The sequence below is a fragment of the Oculina patagonica genome, chromosome 13 (genome assembly GCF_052425735.1).
Source record: "Oculina patagonica isolate OP01 chromosome 13, crgOcupat, whole genome shotgun sequence".
NCBI classification, from domain to species: Eukaryota; Metazoa; Cnidaria; class Anthozoa; order Scleractinia; family Oculinidae; genus Oculina; species Oculina patagonica.
The window spans coordinates 10,807,277-10,819,307 of NC_135770.1; the positions used below are offsets into that span (position 1 = coordinate 10,807,277).

The 12,031-nt window shown below is 38.9% G+C and overlaps 1 protein-coding gene across 1 annotated transcript in view; it reads left to right on the forward strand.

Annotated features, from left to right (window-relative positions):
• Positions 1 to 12,031, forward strand: part of LOC144635423 (uncharacterized) — a 54,443-nt gene that overhangs the window by 24,813 nt on the left and 17,599 nt on the right. The window contains exons 8-9 of the mRNA XM_078494532.1: positions 3,241 to 3,390; positions 9,820 to 10,326. Of these exons, the coding sequence (XP_078350658.1) occupies positions 3,241 to 3,390; positions 9,820 to 10,326 (657 nt within the window). The remainder of the gene's footprint in view (positions 1 to 3,240; positions 3,391 to 9,819; positions 10,327 to 12,031) is intronic.

The following is a 12,031-nucleotide window of genomic DNA, read 5'->3' on the forward strand; positions in this document are numbered from 1 at the left end:
GGATTGCCCAAATGCTCGCAAAGATTTGCCGGAACGCTCGCAAAGTAGAAACGGAAAATAGCCGTCGCACTGTGATCACAAGATACATCTGTTGCTTGAAGAAATAGCTAAAACGGGTACCTGAAATTGAAATGATACTGAAAATGACATGGAAAGCATAATAGACGTATCATCCAGGGACGAACGAAGACTTTCTTATTTTAGTTAGCGACTGAACGTGGTGAAAACAAGCGGAAATCGTATACATCTTTGTCATGCAATACAAGGTAATTTATTTCGCTAACAAACTGTCAGTTTGTTTGATCCAAAAAGTGGTTGAATAGGGATAAAAAAAATGTTTTCTTGAATCTTTTGAATGTGCCATTTTGTTACTCGTGGAATTGTTAGACTTTTTGGCCTGGAAAGTAATCTAAGTTCATTTTGAATGTTGTAAGCCCGAGAATAAGCTTGCGTGTTTGTTACCACGATTAATATATATATAGGTAATATATTCGACTTGAACTTGTTAATTTTTTTAGGATGCAACGGTGTCACACAACAAGAAATTCCGCAGCAAAAAATGTCGTGACGTACATGGCACAGTACTGAAAAAGAAGCCTAATTGTGTTGTGAAAATAGATGTTCACAAGTTTGGCAGCTCAATTTGGATACTTGCCTTTGCGGAGAAAACGTTGTGCGAAGATAAAAAAGAAAAAACAAGAAAACTTTTTCGCGGAAACATTTCGACTTGCCGCCAAAATTGAGCTGCTCGTCAACCGACGACGCGCTTACCAACCAGTTTGTTCGCTGTGCCTTTTCAACGCCTTGCGGTGCCATATTCATTAAATGAAACTCGATATCAGTGAGGTTAGTTCCAAGAGGATATGGAAAAGGTTTGTGCTCGACTAATTGTATTTATTTCGGAGAAAAAGACGGCTTTCTAGTCCACTCGAGTGGCGATAAAAAATACAAATTCGACAACTACTTCATTTAGTCGACTCTGAAGTGTCACTTCATTATTAAAGCGATGACGTAGGACAATCCAGTTTTGACTGCCACTATTACTGCGGCTTAGTGATTAACGTGATTAAGGTGCCTGGTAACAGTTTAATCAGAATTAGCAAGCCGCAGCTATACCAATAATGTTTAGGAAAATCTTTTAGTACATTTTTGTGCAAAGTTCACAAATGAACAAATCGAGGTCATTGTGACGTCAAAATTCGTTGCCATAGCATCGTCATATGAGGACAAAGATGCCCTATTTTGGACCTTTTGCGGCTAATAACTCAAAAACTACTCGGTGGAAAAAATTAAAACCACACTGCGGTGACAAACATGACAAGTCAACGCATGTTGGAAAGAAACTTGGATTTTAAACACTTAACGTTTCGTATGCTTCAACCAGGGTGGGGGGGGGGGGGGTAATAGAAAGCCGGTACTTTTCTTTGACGGTATAGCGGTGCCGGGAAACGGTGCAAAGCTGTGTCAATCAATCCGTTGCTAAGAAAGACGTCACCCACAACTTTGTTTTTCTCGGAAAGGCTTTAATATCAATGCATGCACGCGTGTAGAATGCGAACAGGGGCGAATTTTGCGTGTGACGTATATGTTTCACGCCGCCGAGATATTTTTGGATTCTCAGCCGGATTTCTCACCTTCTCACCTTTCTAATTTTAATGAAGCAAGCAAGATGCAAATATGTTGAAATGTTTTCGACCATACATAACCTTTCGTTTTAAACACTTTGCACAAAGACGTTTCTATCGGTTAGTTGCTTTGACAGAAGTAAACAACTGTTGTTTTTTAATTACACTGAGTAGAAAGCCCATCTTAAAGAATTTAACGTTAACAACAGCAAATGTACTAAGAAAGTTGAATATTTTAGCAGCTGGTGGCCAAACAAACGGAGGATATCAGGCCTGTGGGTTGAATAACGGATACCTGTATAGAAGTTAGCTCAGTATTGCCATCCCTTCCCTTTTGCGCATCCAACTAAGCGGCGGTAATCATCACCAATGTTTACCCTCAAACTTTGCAACTGTATCAAATTTGTCATTATTCTACTCTACTTTGTTGAATTCCAGTTTTGGTTTTTTTACATTAATCCGACTACGCTTGTCTCTAAACCCTAAAAAGCGATACAAAAAATCGTTTCACTGATATTATGTTCTAAATGTTCTCACCAGCAGGCCTGACTTTCTTTGAACAAGATTGTCTGGACTCACACAATAACTTTCGATCACTGCACTCGGGACTTCAACCTATGACCTGGAATGAAGATATTGCCCAAGGGGCACGAAACTGGTCTCAGTTTCTTCTTCAAAACCAAACATTGCTACGCGACGACGCCGTCTTAAACAGCCAAAATCTTGGAGAAAATCTTTGGCGTGTGTTCTCCTCACCAGCACAACCAATATGTAACAATGCATCTGAAACCTCATGCGTGAACTGCAGTCAAGTAGTAACAGAATGGTACAATGAAATTTCAAACTACAATTTCGATACAGGAACAGCAATCAATTCAAGTCTACCATGGCTTCATTTTACACAGTTGGTTTGGAGAAGTTCTACTGAGCTTGGGGTGGGTGTGGCTTCTGGAGGCGGACGTCACTATGTAGTGGCCCGTTACAAGCCACGAGGGAATGTAGTAGGAAGATTCTCCAGAAATGTACCTCGTCTTAAACCAACAGGTTTGTAAACAAAATTGTTCTGTTATGGAAACATTCAAAAGAATTTGATCGAGTTTAAAGCCAACACCTAGCTAGCTATCCATTCAGAGCGCGCGCTATATAATCGATAATTTTATGATATAGATATGGGATATGTTAATGTGATTGTAATGGTTGAGGTTTCGCCAAGGATTCGTATACTTTCCTCCCACCAGACACTACAACATGTCACCCAGATATAACAACAGCTTCCACTTACAAGTTTCCTATCATCTCACCGTAAGATTAAACCAGGCACTACAATAGGTCTGCCAAATACTACAACAGTACATCCAGACACTGCGACAGGTCCACCAGGTACAACAGGTCAACCAGATACCACAACAGGTCTGCCAAGCACTACATCGTGTCCGCTAGATACCCAACAGGTCCGCATGTTACTCATCATGTTTTTGTCAATTTTTACTCATTTATCTTCGTAGATTTGCTGTAGTGATAATAATCGCAGTTTTACGCGCTAAACCATCACCTAAGGTGAATTTTTACCTGGTATAAATTATTTGTCATTTATCTTGTTTTTGATGCTGTACAGAACCTCCACCTACAACAACGGTTGCTCCAGCCACAACAACAGCTCCAGCCACAACAGGTCCAGCCACAACAATAGCTCCAGCCACAACAACAGCTCCAGCCACAACAGCTCCAGCCACAACAACAGCTCCTACATCAACAGCTATTCCAGGTAAAATAATAACTACACCAGATAAAATAACAACTATTCTACAGGTATGTCAGTTAAAATAACAATTTTTCCAGGTAAAACAAGTTAAATGTCCAAGTCCATTGCAGACCATTTCTAAGAAATAGCAAGGCTGCTTTTAAAAAATCCCTCTATTAGCAGGTCTCGCTTCGCAAGCACATTAGCTCGCTGGTTCGCTGTGTATCCGTTTTGTTGATTTCCAGAAACCACTTTTTGCATCGCGAGTGTCAGTTAAAGAATGTAAGAAGTCATTCTTTATCGAAAGTTTGGAGCTTTTCACTGCAAAACAATTTCTATAAAACTTTTTTTTGTTTTTATCGAGTTTACTGCGCACAGTAATTGTCATTATTTCTTTCGTTTCGTGTAGATTGTATATATTGTACGAACACTAACACATCATTATTGCCAAACTATCAAACGCATTATTTCAACAAAATAAACAGTTGTTCTTTAACACGAGAAATTTGTAGTATTTCTTTCTTTTAGCGAGCGTTTCTACTGTGGTCGTGTAAGCGTAACTGCTATTTGCTCGCGAGTTTGTCCATACGGTACGGACATATATATTTTCCGTTTTACTCATGCGGTGAAAGAAAATGTTTAACCGCTGCTCGTAAGAAAGCCGTAATTGAAATTAAACAAGGAAAATCGTCTGCTTTCTCACTTCGGTCAGGTTTTTGCTTTGTAAAAGGAGAAAATAGTTTTAAAAACATAAATCGATTCCAATTTTGCGTACGTTGCTATGTGAAGCTACGCGTTGCTACGGTGCAATATCGGTCAACCTCGCTTTCAAGTCGCAATACCACTCTGAATACCTCGCCTCGAAAACCAATCAGATGGCGAGAATTCACCTAGCAATGCGATTCTAGATTCAAAATTTCAAAAACAACCTCAAGTGGGAAGTGACATGTGCCACACAAATTTAGAGAGCACAGTATGGGAACGCAATGTTGGAGTCCGTGTGAGGGGGCTCCAACACGGCTGCTGGAAATCAATGAAAACACCTGGCATTTACTTCTGCTATAAAAGCGGTCACTTCACCTTCATGAACACGTCAACTTTCACATTAACACTTCTTGTAAAACCTCAACTGTTTAGATTGTTAAAAATAACAGGATGAGGTATTTTTTAAGCATACCTGACAGCCTTCAGGCGGCCCTTTTTGATGTCGTGTGGCAAGAAACTCCGAAATTCAAAATGTTATATCTTAAAGACGGTGGATGCGATCAAGCTGAAAACCTTCACTCAGATATATATTAAGGTCGCACAGGACCCTTGCTCATTAATAAATTCATTAGCCAAATTTCTTGACGGGGTGCTATCTTGTAAAGCTTTAATTCGCTACATTTTGAACATCGATTCCTCTAAAATTTATCAAGGATATTAAGGGATGATGGAATTACATCATGATTGTCCTTTTACTCAGAGATAACCGTTTATTGTAATGCTACAGGCTCTTAAAAGTTTAACTACAGATAATGCGATTTTGTGTCCAAGTTTTCGGCTACAACAGCGCACCGAATTAAATGATTGTATAACCTAGAGATGAATCATAACCTCTTTTGTGTTATGACAAGAACGAAATTTTCGATTTCAAAAACTGCTAGAAGTTAATAGCTTCTAAGAGAGTAAAAATGTGAAATTTAAACTTTGAAACGTGCTATCTTCATTTTGAGAACGAAATTTCAAAATTCGCTCTTGTCATAACACAATAGAGTGCACCAAGTTCATGTTCCTCGCAAATCAACTCCTGAAATTCTATATAGGCGAAGAAAACTTGGACACAAAATTGCAGGTTTTTCTTCTTCCGAAGACCTTCCGAGACAATGTTTACAACCGACTTGTGCTATATTCGCAGCTGTGAATCTAATTATGATAATTCGCTTTGTTTCAGCGCACGGTACGCAAAGCTGAGAACAATACCGTCTAATTACTTGTACAAAGAACTTGAAGAAAAACATTGTCATGAATATTTCGTTTGTTGTCGGCTTCAGTCGTCGCAGTTCGTGCACAATCTTTAAATAAATACATACATAATGATTTCAAGGGTCCTGCGCGACCTTAAGGACGTCTTATAGGCAGTAAAGGATAAAAAATCAGGGGTTTCGCGATTCTGGACTTAAACATTTTGATGATGTCATGTGAAAAACAAGAACCAAATTTGTCGTTATTCTACTCGACTTGTCTCTTAAACCCTGAAAAATGATACAAAAAAATCGTTTCATTGATATTATGTTCTAAATTCTCTCACCAGCAGGCCTCACTTTCTTTGAACAAGATTGTCTGGACTCACACAATAACTTTCGATCACTGCACTCGGCATTTCAACCCATGGCCTGGAATAGAGACATTGCCAACGGAGCAAAAACCTGGGCTAAATTTCTTCTACAAAACCAATCATTGCTACATGAAGTCGCCGTCTTAAACAGCCAAAATCTTGGAGAAAATCTCTGGCGTGTGTTCTCCTCACCAGCACAACCAATATGTAGCAATGCATCTGAAACCTCATGTGTCAACTGCAGTCAAGTGGTAGCAGAATGGTACAATGAAATTTCAAACTACAATTTCGGTAACCAAACGGCAATCAATTCAAGTCTACCATGGCTTCATTTTACACAGGTGGTTTGGAGAAGTTCTACTGAGCTCGGGGTGGGTGTTGCCTCTGGAGGCGGACGTCACTATGTAGTGGCCCGTTACAAGCCACGAGGAAATGTGGATGGAAGATTCGACAGAAATGTAGCACGTCTTCTACCACCAACAAGTTTGTAAACAAATCAGTGTTATTTATGGCATCGTTTATTTATAATTGATGGGAGCTGTGTATAATGTGTACGTCTTTTCGGAAAAAAGTAACGTTTTAGGGTACATTTATTTATATAAAAACAAATGAAATTATTCTTTAAGTTGAAATGAAATTATGAATGTTTAAATTTTGTGTTCATATTGGTTGAGAATTGATACATAAGGCAACGTCTTGAGTCCTTCTTCAAGGAACTTCTCTTCATTAGCTGTATTGTTTTTATTAGTTTTCCTTTTATTTTATTTGTAGATGTAACTTTGTTCGTATAAAACCTGTTTTAACAGGTTTTATACGAACATTGTTTGCCAAAATACATTCTTAACACCCCAGCTATCGGGAGAGTTAAATTGAAATAATTGACTCTTGGAAGAAAGGATGAAATCGAAATCGAGTTGCATACTTGGGCAGACTAAAGTAATACGACCTCCCGGGGGGGGGGGGGGGACTCCCATATGAAACGGACGGGGGTGCTCGTCGGAAATTTTTAAAAGAACCCCTAAAAGAGACCAATCTGGGTGTGGCTCAAGCCTTTCTTGACCCCTAAAAGATACCAAAAAACTAAGAATGGAGTTTATATTTGTATATTTCTTTGTGTGTAACCCTAAACGAGACCATTATGGCTAAAAATATTGGCGTTTTGGGCGTTTTTTCCCGGAACACCCTAAGCGAGACCAAAAGTCCGAAATTTACACCCCTAAGCGAGACGACGAGCATCCCCGTCACTTTCATATGCGAGTCCCCCCCCCCCCCCCGGGTACGACCTATTCTCTACATTTTAAGCATTTAAAACATGCTATCACAAGCTTTCTTCTCTTTTTATGTTTTAAATTTCTTACAGTTGATGGGAACTTTACAGAGTGGGGTCCCTGGGGACCTTGCAGTGCTTCTTGTTCGGGTGGTACTCAAATTCGATTACGGAACTGTACCAATCCACCACCGTCCAACAATGGCTTAGACTGCCAAGGACCTCGCAACGAAACGCAGCAATGTAATGTACAGCCTTGCCCAGGTAAAAGGTTTACTTTTTTTCATAAATATGGTAGACAGCCCTTTCAAGCTCAGCTTCCTTATTCCACTACGGACAGCCATACATGCGTCTGTTACGTTGCCTAGAGAACCGTTGAATACAACTTTGGAACTTTTTTCCAAAGAATTAGTGACACGTTCAGTGTTAAATTGACAGGAAATCACTTTATTTTGTCTGAATGTTATTTGGAGTTGAATATGCCTGATCGTATTTTCCTAAATGAGATGGTCATCTCTTTCTTGTTTTGCTTCAAAGAAGAACGCAATAAGCTGATTGATGTAAAGATAGTACCCTTTCATTTGTATTCAAACATAGAGAACCTTTCAAGTAAGAGATTAAAAAGGTGTCACCGAGACACATTTAAAAAAAAACCCGGCAATCCAAAGAGTTTAATTGGAATGGTTGACTTAACGAAAGGATAAAATTGGAATCGAGTTGCTTACTCGTGCAAACCAAAGGAAAACGACCTTTTCTCTTCATTTTAAGCATTTATTTTTAAAACATGATATCAAAAGTTCTCTTCTTTTTTGTCCTTCCTTGCATAAAGTTGATGGAAACTTTACAGAGTGGGGTCCCTGGGGATCTTGCAGTGCCCCTTGTGCGGGTGGAACTCAAATTCGATTTCGGAACTGTACCAATCCACCACCGATCAACAATGGTTTAGACTGCCAAGGACCTCGCAACGAAACGCAGCAATGTAACGTACAGCCTTGCCCAGGTAAAGTATCAGCATAACATTTCAGTGTCTCTTTCAACTCCAAGACCTATACGTAATCAAAGGCGCTTTGTTAGCCCACTCGTGAATGAGAATACTAAATTTATTGGTGTAGAGCTATGAAATGATTCTGTCTTTTTGTGAGCGGCATGTTAGTAAAGAAGTTGTTTGAAGGGAGATATGATCACGTTGGTTCCTTGTGTTTACAGCGGACGCGGGTAATCCATTCAAAAGCCTTCGTTATATAACACTAATTTCTACCATAAAGTGCAAGCTTGCTAACGCGTTGTGTAGTGGTAATGCGTTGGCCCTCCAGTCCAGCGGCCCGGGTTCGATTCTCAGCGGGGACGATTATTTTTTTTTTTTTTTACGACAATCTATTTTACAATTTTATACGACGTCTTTTTTTTCTTTCTCCTTTTTTATGAATCTATTAGAGATGCAAATCAAGTACTATACAGTATATTATTAAAAGGCAACAAAATTCGTCAGTTTGGCGAGCTTTTTTACGATAAATTATTTACGTATCATGACTATCGATTATCATACAATACGCTTGGAACTATAAAACATTCAGAGACTGCTAAAATTGGACTTTATTCATACAATTGTCCTGAAATCAACCTTTTAATACCCAACACAGTCGCAGTCCACAGTTCGTGCCTGGAAAATCTAAAAATTCCATCAAAACACGGAATATCAGTTCAGTGCTTCGAAGATTTTCATATTTTCTCTAAGATTATTTCTTCTATTTGTCATGTGAAATTCTTAAGAGCTATAAATCGAGCCATTCGAAGAAGCTTTTATACATACAAGCCATTAAACTTTGAACCTACGGTATCGGTCAGCGGGCTAACAACAACACAAAGAAATCTATATGCTAATTTTCAGCCCAAATGATCAGTACGCCGAAGTTGTCAAGCGGTTAGGGGTTTGGTCTTCAAAACCATAGTTGATGTTAGGAGTCGCCGGTTCAAACCTCAGAAGTGTGAAACAAAAAGTTTAAAAAAAAACAAGGAAAATTAATTTATAATTTAATGCATAAATTATTATTCATAAATTAAAGTTAAGAGCCCATCGACCGACCGACCGACCGACCGACCGACCGACCGACCGACCGACTGAAAATTTGCATATCACTTTCCATAACCATACTCGTTTCATTACATTCATGAGTAAAAGCTAAAACATTTATATCACCTTAGAAGAGAAATTTCATTTATTCCATGGTAAATTTCAAATGGACCAATAAAACAAAAACAACACCTATCCTTTGAAAAAATTACATCGCCTCCATCAAACTGATGTGCAATTCTCAGCGAGACAATTACAAATTGAATAGTGTTACTTCTTGTGTATGGAGTGCGATCTAAGTTGGGTTGTTAGACATGAATTTCATTAGAACTTTATGTGCTTTGTACGATACAGTCGAACCTTGATTATCCGCACCTTGATTATCAGGATTTCTCGATTATCCGGATTTCTTACTCTGGTCCCCAATTTTTCATGAATATTAATTATCAGATCCAAGACTAAACTCTTCCTGAATTGAAAATTCACTTTCTTCCTCAAGAAAGCAGCTGACTGCTATTTTGAACCCAATTAAATGTAATGTTATTAAATGTTGTATTCTCGTTTAATCATCCAGTTTTCTTTTTCGCACATTAATATTTATACTTTCAATTATTCGGACTCTCAATTATCTGGACTACTTAGCCCAGTCCCCACGAGTCAGAATCGAGGTTCGACTGTACTTTGATCACAACGAAGCTTTCAGAATTTAGGGTATTAATCTTAAACCACACAGCAAATATAAACCAATTTAATAGAAGCTGACATGTTAATATTGTTCATGTTAAATTATCTCACCAGCTGGCCTGTCTTTCTTTGAACAAGATTGTCTGGACTCACACAATAACTTTCGATCACTGCACTCGGCATTTCAACCCATGGCCTGGAATAGAGACATTGCCAACGGGGCAAGAACCTGGGCTCAATTTCTTCTTCAGAACCAATCACTGCTACACGAAGTCGCCGTCTTAAACAGCCAAAATCTTGGAGAAAATCTTTGGCGTGTGTTTACCTCACCAGCGCAACCAATATGTAGTAATGCATCTGAAACCTCATGCGTCAACTGCAGTCAAGTGGTAACAGAATGGTACAATGAAATTTCAAACTACAATTTCGGTAACCAAACGGCAATCAATTCAAGTCTACCATGGCTTCATTTTACACAGGTGGTTTGGAGAAGTTCTACTGAGCTCGGGGTGGGTGTTGCCTCTGGAGGCGGACGTCACTATGTAGTGGCCCGTTACAAGCCACGAGGAAATGTGGATGGAAGATTCGACAGAAATGTAGCACGTCTTCTACCACCAACAAGTTTGTAAACAAATCAGTGTTATTTATGGCATCGTTTATTTATAATTGATGGGAGTTGTGTATATGTGTATGTCTTTGCGGAAAAAGTAACGTTTTAGGGTACATTTATTTATATAAAAACAAATGAAATTATTCTTCAAGTTGAAATGCAATTATGAATGTGTAAATTTTGTGTTCATATTGGTTGAGAATTGTTACATAAGGCAACATCTTGAGTCCTTCTTCAAGGAACTCACTCTTCATTAGCTGTATTGATTTTATTAGTTTTTCTTTTAGTTTCTTTGTAGATGTAACTTTATTCGTATAAAACTTGTTAACTTGTTTGCCCTTAAATATTATTTACCATCCATGCATGTAGCGTCTGTTGTCACATTGAGAGTAAACCTGGTAAAGCCAATACATTTACAAAGCAAAGACTGTCAGTATATGTGCAAGCGAGATCATGTTCTTTATTCGCCTACGGATGTTATGCTTTAGTATTCTATGAAATGTGAGTGAACACATTCAACATGGCTGTACAAACTACAACTCTGATTTTATTACATGAAATCGAGGCTATACATAGACCGGCGAACACGTGCTCTAAATGGAGACTGGGACTAGGACTTGTATTTCACAACATCTCCCTTTCTTTAACAAAAATCTTACATGCAACAAAATAAACGAATCTACAATATTCGTAATGTTCATGACTTGCATCAGACACACTGTTCACTTAATATCAACAAAGTCTGTTAACAACTTATGAAATGTTCTCACTAATTGATCACATAGTCTTTGAACCAAACAGGTAGTCGGATATCTCGACCACTGGAACTGACTTTCTCAGAGCTCACGGAATCATGGACTGAACTGGGGGTGTTGGTTTTGGATTATTCTAGATCCTGCCGCTGACTGGTTGCTTCAGTTGTCTTAATCAAATCGCGCCTGTTCCTTTGTTAGCTTGCTCCTTCTGAGTCAACAACGTACGATCTTGGCGCTTCGGTTACCCTGGTAACTACCGCAAGTGTCCATGTTTACTGTCCTGGCTTTCTAACTCGAACAGTGTCTCCTGTATTCAGAGGTTTCAGAACTTTCGCATTTCGGTTGTAATACTGCTGCTGTATTTCTGCACGACGACTGAGACCTTCCTTGATGTTTTCGGTTGGATATAGTGGCTTTAGCAATACAGGTGTAGTAGGTAGTTTGGTTCTAGTTCGACGTCCCATAAGCATCTGTGCTGGTGAGAGGCCAATTTCCTCAATTGGAGTGTTTCGGTAGTCAAGCAACCCAAGCTGATAATCCTTTCTTTCAACTTTTGCTTTCTTCATAAGGTTCTTAGCTGTTTGCACAGCTCTTTTGAGCAAGACCATTACTCTGTGGGTATCTGGGTGATGAGGTAATATGCTTGAAGCCGTATTCCTTAGCAAATTCTGCAAACTCATGGCTACTAAACTCAGGACCATTGTCACTGACTATCACCTCAGGTATTCCATATCTTGCTAACTGAGGTTTGATGTGGTTAATCACTGTCTTGCTTTTACTGTTAGGCAAGTGTGACACCTCAAGGAATTTTGAGTAGTAATCAACCATAACCACATATTCTTGTTTGTCAAGTTCAAACAAATCAACTGCGATCTTTTTCCATGGCCTTTCAGGTAATTCATGGCTCTTGAGTGGTTCTTTTGCTTGAGAATTTCTGTACATGTTACAGGTATTGCACTTG